This window comes from Oncorhynchus masou, chromosome 24, assembly GCF_036934945.1.
Source record: "Oncorhynchus masou masou isolate Uvic2021 chromosome 24, UVic_Omas_1.1, whole genome shotgun sequence".
Classification (NCBI taxonomy): Eukaryota; Metazoa; Chordata; class Actinopteri; order Salmoniformes; family Salmonidae; genus Oncorhynchus; species Oncorhynchus masou.
In genome coordinates, this window is record NC_088235.1 from 114,326,672 (window position 1) to 114,348,542 (window position 21,871).

General features: G+C 43.5%; 1 protein-coding gene across 2 annotated transcripts in view; it reads left to right on the top strand.

The window, feature by feature from the left end:
• Nucleotides 1–2,236: 2,236 nt before the first annotated feature.
• Nucleotides 2,237–21,871, top strand: part of LOC135513306 (phosphatidylinositol 3,4,5-trisphosphate 5-phosphatase 1-like) — a 51,602-nt gene continuing 31,967 nt past the window's right edge. The window contains exons 1-8 of one of the 2 annotated variants that reach the window (XM_064936206.1): nt 2,237–2,523; nt 5,888–5,951; nt 15,049–15,184; nt 15,550–15,739; nt 16,166–16,306; nt 16,999–17,089; nt 20,718–20,795; nt 21,159–21,236. In XM_064936206.1, coding sequence (XP_064792278.1) covers nt 2,381–2,523; nt 5,888–5,951; nt 15,049–15,184; nt 15,550–15,739; nt 16,166–16,306; nt 16,999–17,089; nt 20,718–20,795; nt 21,159–21,236 — 921 coding nt within the window. In that variant the 5' untranslated portion in view covers nt 2,237–2,380. The remainder of the gene's footprint in view (nt 2,524–5,887; nt 5,952–15,048; nt 15,185–15,549; nt 15,740–16,165; nt 16,307–16,998; nt 17,090–20,717; nt 20,796–21,158; nt 21,237–21,871) is intronic. The other variant, XM_064936205.1, reaches the window with a different exon arrangement.

Consider the following 21,871-nt stretch of genomic DNA (forward strand, 5'->3'; position numbering starts at 1 on the left):
ATCATCAGCAAACAGTAGATATTTGACTTCAGATTCGAGTAGGATGAGGCCGGGTGCTGCAGACTGTTCTAGTTCCCTTGCCAATTAGTTGATATATATGTTGAAGAGGGTGGGGCTTAAGCTGCATCCCTGTCTCACCCCACGGCCATGCGGAAAGATTTTTTCCCCCTTCCCATTTGAACCTTGTTGTCACTTGTTGTTTGTGATTTTATAAAGTTGTATTATTTTTCCCCAACACCACTTTCCATCAGTTTGTACAGCAGACCCTCGCGCCAAATTGAGTCAAAGGCTTTTTGGGAAATCAACAAAGCATGAGAATACTTTACCTTTGTTTTGGTTTGTTTCTTTGTCAATTAGTGTGTGCAGGATGAATAAGTGGTCTGTCATACGGTAATTTGACATTTGCTCAGTACATTGTTTTCACTGAGGAAATGTACGAGTCTGCTGTTAACAATGATAATGCAGATGACATTTTGAAGGTTGCTGTTGACGCATATCCCACAGAAAAAAATTGTCTCTACTTTGTGGATTAGGGTGATCAGTCCTTGGTTCCAAATATTGGGGAAGATGCCAGAACTGAGGATGATGTTAAAGAGTTTAAGTATAGCCAATTGGAATTGTGGTCTGTATATTTTATCATTTCATTTAGGATACCATCAACACGACAGGCCTTTTTGGGTTGGAGGATTTGTATTTTGTCCTGTTGTTCATTCAATGTAGTTGGAGAATCCAGTGGGTTCTGGTTGTCTTTAATAGTTGATTCTAAGATTTGTATTTGATCATGTGTATGATTTTGCTGTTTGTTCTTTGTTATAGGGCCAAAAAGGCCGGAGAAGTGGTTTATCCATACATCTCAGTTTTGGATAGATAACTCTTCGTGTTGTTGTTTGTTTAGTGTTTTCCAGTTTTCCCAGAAGTGGTAAGAGTCTATGGATTCATCAGTGACATTGAGCTGATTTCTCTCACTCTGGACCTCCTCTCTCTCTGGTCCTCCTCTCTCTGGTCCTCCTCTCTCTGGTCCTCCTCTCTCTGGACCTCCTCTCTCTGGTCCTCTTATCTCTGGTCCTCTCTCTGGTCCTCCTCTCTCTGGTCCTCCTCTCTCTGGACCTCCTCTCTCTGGTCCTCCTCTCTCTGGACCTCCTCTCTCTGGTCCTCCTCTCTCTGGTCCTCCTCTCTTTGGTCCTCCTCTTGCTCTCTCTCACTTTGGTCCTCCTCTTGCTCTCTCTCACTTTGGTCCTCCTCTCTCTGGTCCTCTCTCTGGTCCTCCTCTCTCTGGTCCTCCTCTCTCTGGACCTCCTCTCTCTGGTCCTCCTCTCTCTGGTCCTCCTCTCTCTGGACCTCCTCTCTCTGGTCCTCCTCTCTCTGGACCTCCTCTCTCTCTGGTCCTCCTCTCTCTGGACCTCCTCTCTCTGGTCCTCCTCTCTCTGGTCCTCCTCTCTCTGGACCTCCTCTCTCTGGACCTCCTCTCTCTGGACCTCCTCTCTCTGGACCTCCTCTCTCTGGTCCTCCTCTCTCTGGTCCTCCTCTTGCTCTCTCTCACTTTGGTCCTCCTCTTGCTCTCTCTCACTTTGGTCCTCCTCTCTCTGGTCCTCCTCTCTCTGGAACTCCTCTCTCTGGTCCTCCTCTCTCTGGACCTCCTCTCTCTGGTCCTCCTCTCTCTGGTCCTCCTCTCTCTGGTCTTGCTCTCTCTCTCTGGTCCTCCTCTCTCTGGTCCTCCTCTTGCTCCTCTCTCTCTCTGGTCCTCCTCTCTCTGGTCCTCCTCTCTCTGGTCCTCCTCTTGCTCCATCTCTCTGGTCCTCCTCTCTCTGGTCCTCCTCTCTCTCTCTCTGGTCCTACTCTTGCTCTCTCTCTCTGGACCTCCTCTTGCTCTCTCTCTCTGGTCCTCCTCTTGCTCTCTCTCTCTCTGGTCCTCCTCTTGCTCTCTCTCTCTCTCTCTCTCTCTCTCTGGTCCACCTCTCTCTCTCTGATCCTCCCTCTCTCTCTCATCCTCCCTCTCTCTCTCTCTCTCTCTCTCTCTGATCCTCTCTCTCTCTCTGATCCTCCCTCTCTCTCTCTCTGATCCTCCCCACTCTCTCTCTGATTCTCCTCTCACTCTCTCGCTCTTTCTGGTCCTCCTCTCTCTCTGGCCCTCCTCTCGCTCTCTAACTTCTCAAATGAGGAAGTTCACAGCCGTGTTTGTAGCAGCTTCCCTTTTACAGCTTTCTCCCCACTAACAGGAAGAGAGAGAGAGAGAGAGAGAGTGGAGGAGAAGAGAACATACACGAAACATGAAGAGTATGGTTACTAGCTACAGTTGAATCTTCCCTGATAAGTCCTTGACTAGTGTGAGAGTCGATGCAGAACTCTGTATGTAGCTGAGTGTTTTCAGTAGAAGACCAGGATGTCTACGTCGTTCCAGCCATGGCACCATGGTAATATCACCCGATCTAAGGCTGAGGATCTGCTCTCCAAAGCAGCTCGGGATGGGAGCTTCCTCCTCCGGGACAGTGAGTCCATACAGGGTGCCTATGCCCTCTGTGTTCTGTAAGTAAAACATACCATAAGAGATATATATATATATATATATATATGGATAAAATGGACAGTTTAACAGTCTAAAATGATGTTGGAAAGATCAAATTGAGGAAGGACGATGTTCCGAGATGTTCATCCCTTATATCTGTTTGTATGCAAAGTAGTTGAAAGTAGCTTTGAGTAGGGAGAGGAAACTATGCCATACTGATTACTAACTGCAGTATAATTTCTGTTGCAAAGAAAAACAGACAAGGAAATAATTGACAGTTGAACATTTACCTGTCAACAACGATGTTGGAAAGATCTAACTGAGGACAGTCGGTGATCTGTTGGGAGTTCATCCCTGTATATCTCTTTGCGTGCAAGTAGCAGTTGAAAGTAGCTGTGAGTAGGGAGAGTAAACTATGCCATACTGAATACTGACTAGTCTGCTTCAGGAAAGAATTGACAGTTAAACATATACTGAGCTACGACGATGTTGGAAAGTTCAAATTGAGGAAGGAAGATCATCTGTTGAAGAGCTTATCAAAACTTTAAATCGTAAACGGAACAAGGATCGGGGGCTAAATGCGTTTGCTATTGTTTGTTATTTATTGTTATTGTTTGTTTTGTATTGTTTGTTATTGGGATTTCAGTCGGGAGTGGAAAATACCTACATAAACGTTCAAAAGTTTGGGGTCACTTAGAAATGTACTTGTTTTGTCCATTAAAATAACATCAAACTGATCGGAAATACAGTGTAGAAATGGTTAATGTTGTAAATCAACTATTGAAGCTGGAAACGGCTAATTGTTTTATGGAATATCTACATAGGCGTACAGAGGCCCATTGTCAGCAACCATCACTCCTGTGTTCCAACGGCACGTTGTGTTAACTAATCCAAGTTTATTATTTTAAAAAGGCTAATTGATCATTAGAAAACCCTTTCCAATTATGTTAGTACAACTGTAAACTGTTGTTCTGATTAAAGAAGCAATAAAACTGCCCTTCTTTAGACTCGTTGAGTATCTGGAGCATCAGCATTTGTGGGTTCGATTACAGGCTCAAAATGGCCAGATTAGGGTTAGGGTTTCTTCTGAAACTCGTCAGTCTATTCTTGTTCTGAGAAATGAAGGCTATTCCATGCGATAAATTGCCAAGAAACTGAAGATCTCGTACAACTCTGTGTACTACTCCCTTCACAGAACAGCGCAAACTGTCTCTAACCAGAATAGAAAGAAGAGTGGAAGGCACAACTGAGCAAGAGGACAAGTACATTAGAGTGTCTAGTTTGAGAAACAGACGCCTCACAAGTCCTCAACTGGCAGCTTCATTAAGTAGTACCCACAAAACACCAGTCCCAACATCAACAGTGAAGAGGTGACTCTGGGATGCTGGCCTTCTAGGCAGAGTTCCTCTGTCCAGTGTCTGTGTTCTTTTGCCCATCTTAATCTTTTCTTTTTATTGGCCAGTCTGAGATGTGGCTTTTTCTTTGCGAACTCTGCCTAGAAGGCCAGCATCCCGGAGTCACCTCTTCACTGTTAACGTTGGGACTGGACAGAAGAACTCTGCCTAGAAGGCCAGCATCCCGGAGTCGTCTCTTCACTGTTAATGTTGGGACTGGACAGAAGAACTCTGCCTAGAAGGCCAGCATCCCGGAGTCGTCTCTTCACTGTTGACGTTGGGACTGGTGTTTTGCGGGTACTACTTAATGAAGCTGCCAGTTGAGGACTTGTGAGGCTTTTGAACGGAAGTGTACAGTACTTCAGATACAGTTTCTCCCGCAGTATGGAACTGACAGCACTTTGCATGTTGTTGTTGTACATTTATTAAACCTTTATATAACCAGGCAAGTCAATTAAGAACAAATTCTTATTTACAATGACGGCCTGTCAAGAGGCCTCCTGCTGGGACAGAGGCTGGACAACACAGCATGGTAGCAACAACATGACAACAACACGGTAGGAACATGATAATTACATGGTAGCAACAACATGATAATAACATGGTAGCAACAGCATGACAACACAGCATGGTAGCAACACAACATGACAAAAACACAGTAGCAACAACATGATAATAACATGGTAGCAACACAACATGACAACACAGCATGGTAGCAACAACATGACAACAACAAGGTAGCAACACAACATGACAACAACACGGTAGCAACATGATAATAACATGGCAGCAACAACATGATAATAACATGGTAGCAACACAACATGACATAAACATGGTAGCAACACAACATGACAACACAGCATGGTAGCAACACAACATGACAACAACAAGGTAGCAACACAACATGACAACACAGCATGGTAGCAACACAACATGACAACAACACGGTAGCAACACAACATGACAACAACATGGTAGCAACACAACATGACAACACAGCATGGTAGCAACACAACATGGTAGCAGCACAACATGACAACAACAAGGTAGCAACACAACATGACAACACAGCATGGTAGCAACACAACATGACAACAACACGGTAGCAACACAACATGACAACAACATGGTAGCAACACAACATGACAACAACAGCATGGTAGCAACACAACATGACAACACAGCATGGTAGCAACACAACATGACAACACAGCATGGTAGCAACACAACATGACAACAACACGGTAGCAACACAACATGACAACACAGCATGGTAGCAACACAACATGACAACAGCACGGTAGCAACACAACATGACAACAACATGGTAGCAACACTACATGACAACAACACGGTAGCAACACAACATGACAACAACACGGTAGCAACACAACATGACAACCACACGGTAGCAACACAACATGACAACCACAAGGTAGCACCACAAACATGGTACAAACATTGTTAGACACAGACAAAGCAAGACAAAGTGATGTAGACTTTCTGTTTCTTCATGACATAAATCAACATCTGTTGGAATTGAAAACGTTTTCCTCAAGACTTTGATCAACCAGAGAAACTGGCTAGACTGTTGTTGTTTCATGCAGTTTTAGATGTGACGAACTATATAGCAGGATTTTCTATGTAATGAAGACCTATTTTAAAGTACACACATGCTTATTACTGCAGCGCCCAACGTATCTGCACACACTGTCATGCTGCAAAGCTGAGGAGACCCCACTGTACAACTCACTGTGTCACTGTGGGCTCTCATTTGAATAACTGGTAAACAAATACAGAAATGGTCATGTGCTATTTACCATTGGACAGAAAGACCAAATGAATGTGTGTAAGAGGGCATGCTGTCTGTTATTGCTGCACCTGTCACACTCTTCTGTGAAATGTCAGAAAGACGTCTCTTAAAAACATTCAAGATTACATATCTGCTGTAATCCTCAGGACACTGTCCCGTATCTTCTATTTCCAGGTACCAGAACTGTGTGTATACCTACAGGATCCTACCCAATGAGGACAGGAAGCTCTCAGTCCAGGTGAGACAACTCTTTTAAGGGGAGGAAGCTCTCAGTCCAGGTGAGACAACTCTTTTAAGGGGAGGAAGCTCTCAGTCCAGGTGAAACAACTCTTTTAAGGGGAGGAAGCTCTCGGTCCAGGTGATACAACTGTTTTAAGGGGAGGAAGCTCTCAGTCCAGGTGATACAACTCTTTTAAGGGGAGGAAGCTCTCAGTCCAGGTGAGACAACTCTTTTAAGGGGAGGAAGCTCTCAGTCCAGGTGATACAACTCTTTTAAGGGGAGGAAGCTCTCAGTCCAGGTGAGATAACTCTTTTGAGGGGCGGAAGCGTTCAGTCCAGGTGAAACAACTCTTTTAAGGGGAGGAAGCTCTCAGTCCAGGTGAGATAACTCTTTTAAGGGGAGGAAGCTCTCAGTCCAGGTGAAACAACTCTTTTAAGGGGAGGAAGCTCTCGGTCCAGGTGATACAACTCTTTTAAGGGGAGGAAGCTCTCAGTCCAGGTGATACAACTCTTTTAAGGGGAGGAAGCTCTCAGTCCAGGTGAGATAACTCTTTTAAGGGGAGGAAGCTCTCAGTCCAGGTGAAACAACTCTTTTAAGGGGAGGAAGCTCTCAGTCCAGGTGAGATAACTCTTTTAAGGGGAGGAAGCTCTCAGTCCAGGTGAGACAACTCTTTTAAGGGGAGGAAGCTCTCAGTCCAGGTGAAACAACTCTTTTAAGGGGAGGAAGCTCTCAGTCCAGGTGAGATAACTCTTTTAAGGGGAGGAAGCTCTCAGTCCAGGTGAGACAACTCTTTTAAGGGGAGGAAGCTCTCAGTCCAGGTGAGATAACTCTTTTAAGGGGAGGAAGCTCTCAGTCCAGGTGAGATAACTCTTTTAAGGGGAGGAAGCTCTCGGTCCAGGTGATACAACTCTTTTAAGGGGAGGAAGCTCTCGGTCCAGTTGATACAACTCTTTTAAGGGGAGGAAGCTCTCAGTCCAGGTGATACAACTCTTTTAAGGGGAGGAAGCTCTCAGTCCAGGTGATACAACTCTTTTGAGGGTCGGAAGCTTTTAGTCCAGGTGAAACAACTCTTTTAAGGGGAGGAAGCACTCAGTCCAGGTGAGATAACTCTTTTAAGGGGAGGAAGCTCTCAGTCCAGGTGAGACAACTCTTTTAAGGGGAGGAAGCTCTCAGTCCAGGTGAGATAACTCTTTTAAGGGGAGGAAGCTCTCAGTCCAGGTGATACAACTCTTTTAAGAGGAGGAAGCTCTCGGTCCAGGTGAGACAACTCTTTTAAGGGGAGGAAGCTCTCAGTCCAGGTGATACAACTCTTTTAAGCGGAGGAAGCTCTCAGTCCAGGTGAGACAACTCTTTTAAGGGGAGGAAGCTCTCAGTCCAGGTGATACAACTCTTTTAAGGGGAGGAAGCTCTCAGTCCAGGTGATACAACTCTTTTAAGGGGAGGAAGCTCTCGGTCCAGGTGATACAACTCTTTTAAGCGGAGGAAGCTCTCAGTCCAGGTGAGACAACTCTTTTAAGGGGAGGAAGCTCTCGGTCCAGGTGATACAACTCTTTTAAGGGGAGGAAGCTCTCGGTCCAGGTGATACAACTCTTTTAAGGGGAGGAAGCTCTCAGTCCAGGTGATACAACTCTTTTAAGGGGAGGAAGCTCTCAGTCCAGATGATACAACTCTTTTAAGGGGAGGAAGCTCTCGGTCCAGGTGATACAACTCTTTTAAGCGGAGGAAGCTCTCAGTCCAGGTGAGACAACTCTTTTAAGGGGAGGAAGCTCTCGGTCCAGGTGATACAACTCTTTTAAGGGGAGGAAGCTCTCGGTCCAGGTGATACAACTCTTTTAAGGGGAGGAAGCTCTCAGTCCAGGTGATACAACTCTTTTAAGGGGAGGAAGCTCTCAGTCCAGGTGAGATAACTCTTTTAAGGGGAGGAAGCTCTCAGTCCAGGTGAGACAACTCTTTTAAGGGGAGGAAGCTCTCAGTCCAGGTGAGATAACTCTTTTAAGGGGAGGAAGCTCTCAGTCCAGGTGAGATAACTCTTTTAAGGGGAGGAAGCTCTCGGTCCAGGTGATACAACTCTTTTAAGGGGAGGAAGCTCTCGGTCCAGGTGATACAACTCTTTTAAGGGGAGGAAGCTCTCAGTCCAGGTGAGATAACTCTTTTAAGGGGAGGAAGCTCTCAGTCCAGGTGATACAACTCTTTTAAGGGGAGGAAGCTCTCAGTCCAGGTGAGATCTGCTCTCCATTTTGAGTGTTTGAACCCCCTACAAAGCATTTAACGTTACTCTGATGATCCACACAACACACGTTCTGAGCCTTATACCACCAACTTGTATAGCTGATATAGTCTATTCCCAGGTGTTGGGTGTTAAGGGCTATTTTAAGAGCCACTTCTCAATTCCTCAATAATCAGACAACTTGTGCTCTGGTTTTCAATGCCGTCAGAAATGAAGAAAGGCCCTGTGTAGTGGTAGAGTTCTGGAACGTACCAGTGCATTGTGAATATTGTGCAACCTATTTTGGTTATACAGTACGTTGAACCAAGCCTTACTTGTGCCGGGAGAAAAAAGAAAATGTGTTGAAGTGTGAGCGCTCCGTAGAACTAGACACTAAATATAAATAGCCTTGCTTCCTGTGGCAGTGAATATGTGACACTGCTAATGTCCTCTTCCTTAATGAAGGGGCGAATACAGTATACCGGATGTCTCTTCATCTGTAGGCCCACTCTCTCTGCTCGCTCTCTCTGTCACACAAAGGCATCATTGTGTTAGGCTGAGGTTGAGATGGAAACACTTCTGGTTACTATGCCTGTATTAGTGTGGCAGTCAGAATATTCCGAACCTAGAGACGACTCTACAGTAGCGATGAATTAGATCGATTTTCATTGATCTATTGTAGCTGAAAAGCATTATAGTCATCTTGAGTTTTAGCCTGAGCTAAACACAGACGTGAAGGTTAAAACGATTTCCATACGCCACTCTGCTAATGTTGAAGGGTACTACGGTTTCTACAGGCCACTCTGCTAATGTTGAAGGGTACTACGGTTTCTACAGGCCACTCTGCTAATGTTAAAGGGTGCTACGGTTTCTACAGGCCACTCTGCTAATGTTGAAGGGTACTACGGTTTCTACAGGCCACTCTGCTAATGTTGAAGGGCTCTACGGTTTCTACAGGCCACTCTGCCAATGTTGAAGGGTACTACGGTTTCTACAGGCCACTCTGCTAATGTTGAAGGGTAGTACGGTTTCTACAGGCCACTCTGCTAATGTTGAAGGGTAGTACGGTTTCTACAGGCCACTCTGCTAATGTTGAAGGGTACTACGGTTTCTACAGGCCACTCTGCTAATGTTGAAGGGTAGTACGGTTTCTACAGGCCACTCTGCCAATGTTGAAGGGTAGTACGGTTTCTACAGGCCACTCTGCTAATGTTGAAGGGTACTACGGTTTCTACAGGCCACTCTGCCAATGTTGAAGGGTACTACGGTTTCTACAGGCCACTCTGCTAATGTTGAAGGGTGCTACGGTTTCTACAGGCCACTCTGCCAATGTTGAAGGGTACTACGGTTTCTACAGGCCACTCTGCTAATGTTGAAGGGCTCTACGGTTTCTACAGGCCACTCTGCTAATGTTGAAGGGTGCTACGGTTTCTACAGGCCACTCTGCCAATGTTGAAGGGTACTACGGTTTCTACAGGCCACTCTGCTAATGTTGAAGGGTGCTACGGTTTCTACAGGCCACTCTGCTAATGTTGAAGGGTGCTACGGTTTCTACAGGCCACTCTGCTAATGTTGAAGGGTGCTACGGTTTCTACAGGCCACTCTGCTAATGTTGAAGGGTGCTACGGTTTCTACAGGCCACTCTGCCAATGTTGAAGGGTACTACGGTTTCTACAGGCCACTCTGCTAATGTTGAAGGGTACTACGGTTTCTACAGGCCACTCTGCCAATGTTGAAGGGTACTACGGTTTCTACAGGCCACTCTGCTAATGTTGAAGGGCTCTACGGTTTCTACAGGCCACTCTGCCAATGTTGAAGGGTAGTACGGTTTCTACAGGCCACTCTGCTAATGTTGAAGGGTACTACGGTTTCTACAGGCCACTCTGCCAATGTTGAAGGGTACTACGGTTTCTACAGGCCACTCTGCTAATGTTGAAGGGTGCTACGGTTTCTACAGGCCACTCTGTTAATGTTGAAGGGTACTACGGTTTCTACAGGCCACTCTGCTAATGTTGAAGGGGACTACGGTTTCTACAGGCCACTCTGCCAATGTTGAAGGGTACTACGGTTTCTACAGGCCACTCTGCTAATGTTGAAGGGCTCTACGGTTTCTACAGGCCACTCTGCCAATGTTGAAGGGTAGTACGGTTTCTACAGGCCACTCTGCTAATGTTGAAGGGTACTACGGTTTCTACAGGCCACTCTGCCAATGTTGAAGGGTACTACGGTTTCTACAGGCCACTCTGCTAATGTTGAAGGGTACTACGGTTTCTACAGGCCACTCTGCTAATGTTGAAGGGTACTACGGTTTCTACAGGCCACTCTGCTAATGTTGAAGGGTACTACGGTTTCTACAGGCCACTCTGCCAATGTTGATCAAAACCGTCTTCCTCTTTCAGTAGCAGGTGGTTATAAATTATTCTGAGGCGTGGGCGTATGAGAGGCCACAAAGTTAATCTTGTGCGCAACAGAAAATAGCAGACCCTTCACACAAAAATATAGATTTTCACTGCATTTAAATGAATCAACGTATCCACAGTGGCTGTGAAATGGGCTGAAGAAAACAGGTCACTAGGTAGTTAATACGCTAACGAAACCAGGTGACTAGGTAGTTAATACGCTAACGAAACCAGGTGACTAGGTAGTTAATACGCTAACGAAACCAGGTGACTTGGTAGTTAATACTCTGAAGAAACCAGGTGACTTGGTAGTTAATACTCTAAATAAACCAGGTGACTAGGTAGTTAATACGCTAAAGAAACAAGGTCACTAGGTAGTTAATACTCTGAAGAAACCAGGTCACTAGGTAGTTAATACTCTAAATAAACCAGGTGACTAGGTAGTTAATACTCTAAAGAAACCAGGTGACTAGGTAGTTAATACGCTACCGAAACCAGGTGACTTGGTAGTTAATACGCTACCGAAACCAGGTGACTTGGTAGTTAATACTCTGAAGAAACCAGGTGACTAGGTAGTTAATACTCTGAAGAAACCAGGTGACTTGGTAGTTAATACTCTACCAAACCCTGTCATTAATACAACATCAAGTCTCTCTGGAAACATAAAGCGTTAGAAGACTCTCACGTTGCCACACTGAGAAGATCTATACTGGCATCAGAGAGGAAGCACCAAGTAGAGAGATGAGAAGAACAGGCTACTAGCCTGTCTTACTGTTGGTGCTCTGTAGTGTTCTTGTCTTACTGTTGGTGCTCTGTAGTGTTCTTGTCTTATTGTTGGTGCTCTGTAGTGTTCTTGTCTTATTGTTGGTGCTCTGTAGTGTTCTTGTCTTGCTGTTGGTGCTCTGTAGTGTTCTTGTCTTACTGTTGGTGCTCTGTAGTGTTCTTGTCTTACTGTTGGTGCTCTGTAGTGTTCTTGTCTTATTGTTGGTGCTCTGTAGTGTTCTTGTCTTATTGTTGGTGCTCTGTAGTGTTCTTCTCTTGCTGTTGGTGCTCTGTAGTGTTCTTGTCTTATTGTTGGTGCTCTGTAGTGTTCTTGTCTTACTGTTGGTGCTCTGTAGTGTTCTTGTCTTATTGTTGGTGCTCTGTAGTGTTCTTGTCTTATTGTTGGTGCTCTGTAGTGTTATTGTCTTATTGTTGGTGCTCTGTAGTGTTCTTGTCTTACTGTTGGTGCTCTGTAGTGTTATTGTCTTACTGTTGGTGCTCTGTAGTGTTCTTGTCTTACTGTTGGTGCTCTGTAGTGTTCTTGTCTTATTGTTGGTGCTCTGTAGTGTTCTTGTCTTACTGTTGGTGCTCTGTAGTGTTCTTGTCTTACTGTTGTTGCTCTGTAGTGTTCTTGTCTTATTGTTGGTGTTCTGTAGTGTTCTTGTCTTATTGTTGGTGCTCTGTAGTGTTCTTCTCTTGCTGTTGGTGCTCTGTAGTGTTCTTGTCTTATTGTTGGTGCTCTGTAGTGTTCTTGTCTTATTGTTGGTGCTCTGTAGTGTTCTTGTCTTATTGTTGGTGCTCTGTAGTGTTCTTGTCTTATTGTTGGTGCTCTGTAGTGTTCTTGTCTTATTGTTGGTGCTCTGTAGTGTTCTTGTCTTATTGTTGGTGCTCTGTAGTGTTCCTGTCTTATTGTTGGTGCTCTGTAGTGTTCTTGTCTTACTGTTGGTGCTCTGTAGTGTTCTTGTCTTACTGTTGGTGCTCTGTAGTGTTCTTGTCTTACTGTTGGTGCTCTGTAGTGTTCTTGTCTTATTGTTGGTGCTCTGTAGTGTTCTTGTCTTACTGTTGGTGCTCTGTAGTGTTCTTGTCTTACTGTTGTTGCTCTGTAGTGTTCTTGTCTTATTGTTGGTGTTCTGTAGTGTTCTTGTCTTATTGTTGGTGCTCTGTAGTGTTCTTCTCTTGCTGTTGGTGCTCTGTAGTGTTCTTGTCTTATTGTTGGTGCTCTGTAGTGTTCTTGTCTTACTGTTGGTGCTCTGTAGTGTTCTTGTCTTATTGTTGGTGCTCTGTAGTGTTCTTGTCTTATTGTTGGTGCTCTGTAGTGTTCTTGTCTTATTGTTGGTGCTCTGTAGTGTTCTTGTCTTACTGTTGGTGCTCTGTAGTGTTCTTGTCTTACTGTTGGTGCTCTGTAGTGTTCTTGTCTTACTGTTGGTGCTCTGTAGTGTTCTTGTCTTATTGTTGGTGCTCTGTAGTGTTCTTGTCTTACTGTTGGTGCTCTGTAGTGTTCTTGTCTTACTGTTGTTGCTCTGTAGTGTTCTTGTCTTATTGTTGGTGCTCTGTAGTGTTCTTGTCTTACTGTTGGTGCTCTGTAGTGTTCTTGTCTTATTGTTGGTGCTCTGTAGTGTTCTTGCCTTACTGTTGGTGCTCTGTAGTGTTCTTGTCTTGCTGTTGTAGTGTACTAAACTCAGAAGTGCACTAAACTCAGAAGTGTACTAGCCTGTGATGAGATCGTTTAGAAACAGTGTATCAGGACCATGGCTTGATGGTACTACATATATTTAAACCCACCTGAGTGCCTGGAACTTTCAATTCTTCAAACCGTTTCACACTTGTGTTGGATTATTTTTGCCCAGATTTTTCAAATCTGTACTACTACTGTTGTGGACTCCAAAGGGTACGAGGCTGTGATTACTCTTCTGTTCTGTAGTTCACTAACCTGTAAGTGTTGATGATTTGCATTAGACCCAGAGAAATCTACTAACCTGTAAGTGTTGATGATTTGCATTAGACCCAGAGAAATCTACTAACCTGTAAGTGTTGATGATTTGCATTAGACCCAGAGAAATCTACTAACCTGTAAGTGTTGATGATTTGCATTAGACCCAGAGAAATCTACTAACCTGTAAGTGTTGATGATTTGCATTAGACCCAGAGAAATCTACTAACCTGTAAGTGTTGATGATTTGCATTAGACCCAGAGAAATCTACTAACCTGTAAGTGTTGATGATTTGCATTAGACCCAGAGAAATCTACTAACCTGTAAGTGTTGTTGTTTTGCATTAGACCCAGAGAAATCTACTAACCTGTAAGTGTTGTTGTTTTGCATTAAACCCAGAGAAATCTACTAACCTGTAAGTGTTGTTGTTTTGCATTAGACCCAGAGAAATCTACTAACCTGTAAGTGTTGTTGTTTTGTATTAGACCCAGAGAAATCTACTAACCTGTAAGTGTTGTTGTTTTGCATTAGACCCAGAGAAATCTACTAACCTGTAAGTGTTGTTGTTTTGCATTAGACCCAGAGAAATCTACTAACCTGTGAAGCAACGTGAACATAGGCAAAGACACATGCATATAAACACACACAATAACATATGCCCTATATAAACACGTACACATGTATTTTGTGTTGTAGATATGTGTTAGTGGTGGAGTAGGGGCCTGAGGGCACACAGTGTGTTGTAGATATGTGGTAGTGGTGGAGTAGGGGCCTGAGGGCACACAGTGTGTTGTAGATATGTGGTAGTGGTGGAGTAGGGGCCTGAGGAAACACAGTGTGTTGTAGATATGTGGTAGTGGTGGAGTAGGGGCCTGAGGAAACACAGTGTGTTGTAGATATGTGTTAGTGGTGGAGTAGGGGCCTGAGGGCACACAGTGTGTTGTAGATATGTGGTAGTGGTGGAGTAGGGGCCTGAGGAAACACAGTGTGTTGTAGATATGTGTTAGTGGTGGAGTAGGGGCCTGAGGGCACACAGTGTGTTGTAGATATGTGGTAGTGGTGGAGTAGGGGCCTGAGGGCACACAGTGTGTTGTAGATATGTGGTAGTGGTGGAGTAGGGGCCTGAGGAAACACAGTGTGTTGTAGATATGTGGTAGTGGTGGAGTAGGGGCCTGAGGAAACACAGTGTGTTGTAGATATGTGGTAGTGGTGGAGTAGGGGCCTGAGGGCACACAGTGTGTTGTAAATATGTGGTAGTGGTGGAGTAGGGGCCTGAGGGCACACAGTGTGTTGTAGATATGTGGTAGTGGTGGAGTAGGGGCCTGAGGGCACACAGTGTGTTGTAGACATGTGGTAGTGGTGGAGTAGGGACCTCAGGGCACACAGTGTGTTTGTGATATCTGTGAATGTATTGTAATGTTTTTTTTAAAATGCTATAAACTGCCTTAATTTCGCTGGACCCCAGGAAGAGAAGCAGCTGCCTTGGCTAATGGGAATCCACAATAAAAACATGTACTTTTGAGTATCAGGGAAAATGTGTGGAGTAAAAAGTACATTATTCTCCTTAGGAATGTAGTGAAGTAAAAGTAAAAGTTGTCAAAAATTATAAATAGTAAAGTACAGATGCCCCAAAAAAAGAAACGCCCAGGGACTGCGGTTGAAAATTAGCCGACTGGCTAAAACCGTCACTTTTACTGAAACGTTGATTAATGTGCACTGTCCCTGTAAAAATAAACTCAAACTACTTAAGTAGTACTTTCCAAGTAGATTTTTTTAAATGAAGTACTTTACACCACAGCCTTTGTGCCTGTCTCCAGGCCTCTGAGGGCGTGGCTATCCGATTATTCTCTGTGCTGTCTGACCTGGTGGAGACGTTCTACAGTCCCAACATGGGTCTGGCTACACACCTGCAGTTCCCTGTTCAGAAGGAGGAGGAGCCAGAGGAAGAAGCAGGTGGGTTAATAGCCGTTGGCATCTCCAATTGTACCCCTTTTCCCCCTATATAGTCGAGGATACAGGTATTCTCTCTTGTATGTTTCTGCTAAGCTAAGCTAAGGCAGTCTGTACCCCTTTTCCCCCTATATAGTCGAGGATACAGGCATTCTCTCTTGTCTGTTTCTGCTAAGCTAAGCTAAGGCAGTCTGTACCCCTTTTCCCCCTATATAGTCGAGGATACAGGCATTCTCTCTTGTCTGTTTCTGCTAAGCTAAGCTAAGGCAGTCTGATCTTTAGGCTTAACTCAAGGGGCCTGTCTCACACATCCGTAAAAGGTCCAATTCCTTTTCGCTGTCACAGGGCATAACGTTATGTCTTAACAGTTACGACAGTTGTTGGATCAACAGAGCCAGTGAAATACCCTCCTCAGCTGCCCCCTAGAAACTTCTTAGGAGGACCGTCAGCCAATGGCACTAAAGAAACCCAAGGAGGGGATTCCCGAGGCTCAGAGCTGGCTTGTAGTTCCCTGGGAGACACATACCTACAGAGACTACAACACATCGATATGTCAAAGTATGTACTCAAGGGTCACATTCAACTAATCAACGTACTGATACTACTCAAGTGTCTTCAGTATTGTGGGACAAATACTAACTTCCTCTCAGGTCGAGTTTTCACTTCAGCATGCATTAATGTCAGTAGGAGACGAAAATAACATTTGACTGTACAGAGGAAGTTAAGATTTGCCCTTGTGTTACTAAAGACATGTAGTATTGTGTTGCCCAGCTGACCATGTTTAAGTTACATACCAACAAACAAATTACATTGACTGATGATGCATCTGTAAATTCAAGGACCACTTTGGAAACAAGCCTTTTAAAGTAAAATATTTTTAATGAATACTTTCAAGTGATATCCTCTGGGTCTACATTGTACATTTTGTTGTATATGTGTCTGTTACCCAAAATAAATTCAATTCAATTCAATCATATCTTCCAGCCTGCCAGAAGAGCACCAAAAATCCATTGAGGAATATTTCCACACCTCGGTCTCTCTCGATGCTGAGCAAGTCCAGAATGGGAATCCATGCCTCCCCCATCTAAAGAAGCTCACCATGGGAATCTGCAAACAACTGAACAGGTACACAGTACTGACGGACAGTAGCTGCTTCTGCAACATGTACATTACTTGGCTTTCACTATGAACAGTGTTTAATTGTCCCTTGAGAAATGAAAGAACATGTCTGTGTTCCTATAATGTGTCAGTGAGATCTCAGTCGGTTTCGGGGTCCATTTAATTCCTTCAGCCAATTAGGGTGTTATGTACTTGAGTGAAGACCCAAAAGCGGTTTTAACAGAAAACAGAGTTCTTTAATAAAAAAACAGGAATGGCATAAATCCTCTTCCAACGTAGTCAATGGAACAAAAGAACGTAGTATAATGCAGGATGCACCTGCCAGGCAGACTCCGACAGGATAGGACAAGGTGGAAGCAAACGGGACGGCAGCTTGCTTCTGGTATCAAAAACACAAACAAGAATCAGACACTGAAAGTAGCAGGAACAGAGAGAGAAATAGAGACCTAATCAGAGGGGGAAGAGAGAACAGGTGGGGAAAGAGTGAATGAGCTAGTTAGGGGAAATGTAGAACAGCTGAAGAATGAGAGACAGAGAAGGTAACCTAAAAAGACCAGCAGAGAGAGACAGAGTGAAGAGAAAGGACAGGAACAGACATAACAAGACATGACATAGGGAAGTAAACTGAATTGAAATCGACCCCCATGAACCCTGGTAAACAGCATTAAAACAATTGCTATGCTCCTATGTTGTACCAGCGAGATCTCCCGTACCCTGCCCACTCTGGAGACCTTTCAGAGGCTTCTGGACCAGCAGCTGTCCCCAGGTATAGGACGATTGAGGACTCAGGTAGGTGGACGTTATTCATATTCACCTTTTTTTTTAAAAATTAGACGTTGTTTGTCAACATTCAGTAAAGAGACGGTTTGTAACTGCATTGGAGACGGAATCGGTTGACCGTTAACACTCGATGAGGAAATGGGTCTGTGCGAGCTGTATTGGAGAGGATCTTGGTCTTTCTGTTAAATGAGACGTAACGCTTCCTGGTTGGAGATGCATGATTGCAGGTTGCTATTATGTTAAAGCTGAATGTTGCTGAAGGTTCTCTGATGTTTTAGTTTAACGTTGTAGTGTACTGCAGTCTACCTCTGCTCTATTCTACTATAGTGTACTGCAGTCTACCTCTGCTCTATTCTACTGTAGTGTACTGCAGTCTACCTCTGCTCTATTCTACTGTAGTGTAGTCTACCTCTGCTCTATTCTACTATAGTGTAGTCTACCTCTGCTCTATTTTACTATAGTGTAGTCTACCTCTGCTCTATTCTACTATAGTGTAGTCTACCTCTGCTCTATTCTACTGTAGTGTACTGTAGTCTACCTCTGCTCTATTCTACTATAGTGTAGTCTACCTCTGCTCTATTCTACTATAGTGTAGTCTACCTCTGCTCGATTCTACTGTAGTGTAGTCTACCTCTGCTCTATTCTACTGTACTGTAGTCTACCTCTGCTCTATTCTACTGTAGTGTAGTCTACCTCTGCTCTATTCTACTATAGTGTAGTCTACCTCTGCTCCATTCTACTATAGTGTAGTCTACCTCTGCTCTATTCTACTATAGTGTAGTCTACCTCTGCTCTATTCTACTATAGTGTAGTCTACCTCTGCTCTATTCTACTGTAGTGTAGTCTACCTCTGCTCTATTCTACTGTAGTGTAGTCTACCTCTGCTCTATTCTACTATAGTGTAGTCTACCTCTGCTCTATTCTACTATAGTGTAGTCTACCTCTGCTCGATTCTACTGTAGTGTAGTCTACCTCTGCTCTATTCTACTGTACTGTAGTCTACCTCTGCTCTATTCTACTGTAGTGTAGTCTACCTCTGCTCTATTCTACTATAGTGTAGTCTACCTCTGCTCCATTCTACTATAGTGTAGTCTACCTCTGCTCTATTCTACTATAGTGTAGTCTACCTCTGCTCTATTCTACTATAGTGTAGTCTACCTCTGCTCTATTCTACTGTAGTGTAGTCTACCTCTGCTCTATTCTACTGTAGTGTAGTCTACCTCTGCTCTATTCTACTATAGTGTAGTCTACCTCTGCTCTATTTTACTATAGTGTAGTCTACCTCTGCTCTATTCTACTATAGTGTAGTCTACCTCTGCTCTATTCTACTGTAGTGTACTGTAGTCTACCTCTGCTATATTCTACTGTAGTGTACTGTAGTCTACCTCTGCTCTATTCTACTATAGTGTAGTCTACCTCTGCTCTATTCTACTATAGTGTAGTCTACCTCTGCTCTATTCTGCTGTAGTGTAGTCTACCTCTGCTCTATTCTACTATAGTGTAGTCTACCTGTGCTCTATTCTACTGTAGTGTAGTCTACCTCTGCTCTATTCTACTGTAGTGTACTGCAGTCTACCTCTGCTATATTCTACTGTAGTGTACTGTAGTCTACCTCTGCTCTATTCTACTATAGTGTAGTCTACCTCTGCTCTATTCTACTGTAGTGTAGTCTACCTCTGCTCTATTCTACTGTAGTGTAGTCTACCTCTGCTCTATTCTACTATAGTGTACTGTAGTCTACCTCTGCTCTAGTCTACTATAGTGTAGTCTACCTCTGCTCTATTCTACTATAGTGTAGTCTAATTCTGCTCTATTCTACTATAGTGTACTGTAGTCTACCTCTGCTATATTCTACTATATTGTACTGTAGTCTACCTCTGCTCTATTCTACTATAGTGTACTGTAGTCTACCTCTGCTCTATTCTACTATAGTGTAGTCTACCTCTGCTCTATTCTGCTGTAGTGTAGACTACCTCTGCTCTAGTCTACTATAGTGTACTGTAGTCTACCTCTGCTCTATTCTACTATAGTGTACTGTAGTCTACCTCTGCTCTATTCTACTATAGTGTACTGTAGTCTACCTCTGCTCTATTCTACTATAGTGTAGCCTACCTCTGCTCTATTCTACTATAGTGTAGTCTACCTCTGCTCTATTCTAATGTAGTGTAGTCTACCTCTGCTCTATTCTACTATAGTGTACTGTAGTCTACCTCTGCTCTATTCTACTGTAGTGTAGTCTACCTTTGCTCTATTCTACTATAGTGTACTCTACCTCTGCTCTATTCTACTATAGTGTAGTCTACTTCTGCTCTATTCTACTATAGTGTACTGTAGTCTACCTCTGCTCTATTCTACTGTAGTGTAGTCTACCTCTGCTCTAATCTACTATAGTGTAGTCTACCTCTGCTCTATTCTACTGTAGTGTAGTCTACCTCTGCTCTATTCGAATGTAGTGTAGTCTACCTCTGCTCTATTCTACTATAGTGTAGTCTACCTCTGCTCTATTCTACTATAGTGTAGACTACCTCTGCTCTAGTCTACTATAGTGTACTGTAGTCTACCTCTGCTCTATTCTACTGTAGTGTAGTCTACCTCTGCTCTATTCTACTATAGTGTACTGTAGTCTACCTCTGCTCTATTCTACTGTAGTGTAGTCTACCTCTGCTCTATTCTACTATAGTGTACTGTAGTCTACCTCTGCTCTATTCTACTATAGTGTACTGTAGTCTACCTCTGCTCTATTCTACTATAGTGTAGTCTACCTCTGCTCTATTCTACTATAGTGTAGTCTACCTCTGCTCTATTCTACTATAGTGTAGTCTACCTCTGCTCTATTCTACAATAGTGTACTGTATTCTACCTCTGCTCTATTCTACTATAGTGTAGTTTTCCTCTGGTCTATTCTACTGTAGTGTAGTCTACCTCTGCTCTATTCTACTATAGTGTACTGTAGTCTACCTCTGCTCTATTCTACTGTAGTGTAGCCTACCTCTGCTCTATTCTACTATAGTGTACTGTAGTCTACCTCTGCTCTATTCTACTGTAGTGTAGCCTACCTCTGCTCTATTTTACTATAGTGTACTGTAGTCTACCTCTGCTCTATTCTACTATAGTGTAGTCTACTTCTGCTCTATTCTACTATAGTGTAGTCTACCTCTGCTCTATTCTACTATAGTGTACTGTAGTCTACCTCTGCTCTATTCTGCTGTAGTGTACTGTAGTCTACCTCTGCTCTATTTTACTATAGTGTACTGTAGTCTACCTCTGCTCTATTCTACTGTAGTGTAGCCTACCTCTGCTCTATTTTACTATAGTGTACTGTAGTCTACCTCTGCTCTATTCTAATGTAGTGTAGTCTACCTCTGCTCTATTCTACTATAGTGTACTGTAGTCTACCTCTGCTCTATTCTGCTGTAGTGTAGTCTACCTCTGCTCTAGTCTACTATAGTGTAGTCTACTTCTGCTCTATTCTACTATAGTGTACTGTAGCCTACCTCTGCCCTTTTCTTGGGTTATTCTGCAGAAATAGACACTCTGCCTATCAATAGAATATCATGTTTCCGGTAGTTGGTTTCAAATGAATTATGTTGTCTCTTTAAGTGTCTAATTCTCATCTCGTTATTGTTTTAATTTCTAGGTGTCAGCAGATTCCGACCAGTCTGTGTCCTTCAGGCTGGAACAACTGACCAAGCTGCTCTACTCTATAGAAGAGAAGGTCATGTTTTAACACGATTCTAAACCCTAGGACCTGTCCCAAATGGCACCCTATTCCCTATATAGTGCACTACTATAAGGCCCGTAGGCCTCTGGCCAAAAGTAACACACTATATCTAAGGGAATGGGGTTTCATTTGGGAAGAAAATCATATTCGAAAATTAAAACGTTATTCAATTTTTTTAGGGCACCAAGCTCATCCATTTTCTATATCTATCAATCTCCAACTAACCCTGGTGTAGGTGACCTTTGAGACGCTGTAACATCTTTCCTGTGTCATGTTGACTTGCCCAGACCAGGGTAAAAAACAGAGTCATGAGGAAGAAGTGTTCCCCCTTCAAATACTGTAGTTCCCTTTTTTCAGGCCAAAACAGCCGTGTTTGAGTGGGCTGGATACGACGGAGGCCACAGACAGTCTCTAATACCACCTATTACATTTGAAGTAAGTGAGCTATAAAAAATAATAAAAGATACAATTGCCAAGAGGCATTTTCATAACTGTATGACATATCAAAAGGTAAGATTTAGAAAGAAACTTGACTGAAACAAAGGGATTTCTCTCAATTATCATTGGGGTAAACTCAACCAGTGTATTTGAATGGACAAAGGCATCGACCATGTGACACCATTAATATCTATGTGAAGCCAAGGAAATCATACCATTGATACTCTACTTTACATGCGCAGCTAGCTCCAGGCTAGCTCTGCCCCCTCTCATTGAGTATCAAGTTGAAGGCCAACCGTGGTAATGCAGGCTGACAATAGCAGTTAAATCATACTTAGATCTTCTTGTTTAAGGGTATGCATATGGTGTAATAGGAGTAATTATCGGTAACATGATTGTCATCTGAATTCTTTTTTTTTACCATGAAGATTGACCACAAAACAATTCATTTTCACATTCGCTACGATGGGTTATTCTGGTTGTTTTGTTTTGCTAACAATGTCTGCGGTACTGTGGTCCGCTATGGACTTCCGTGGCTTCAATGAGAGCGGGCAGTTGTTGGCCCTGAGGAAACTTCAAATTAGGTTTTATTCCAAAACGCTATATATCCATTTTCAGAAATGTTGGAAAAT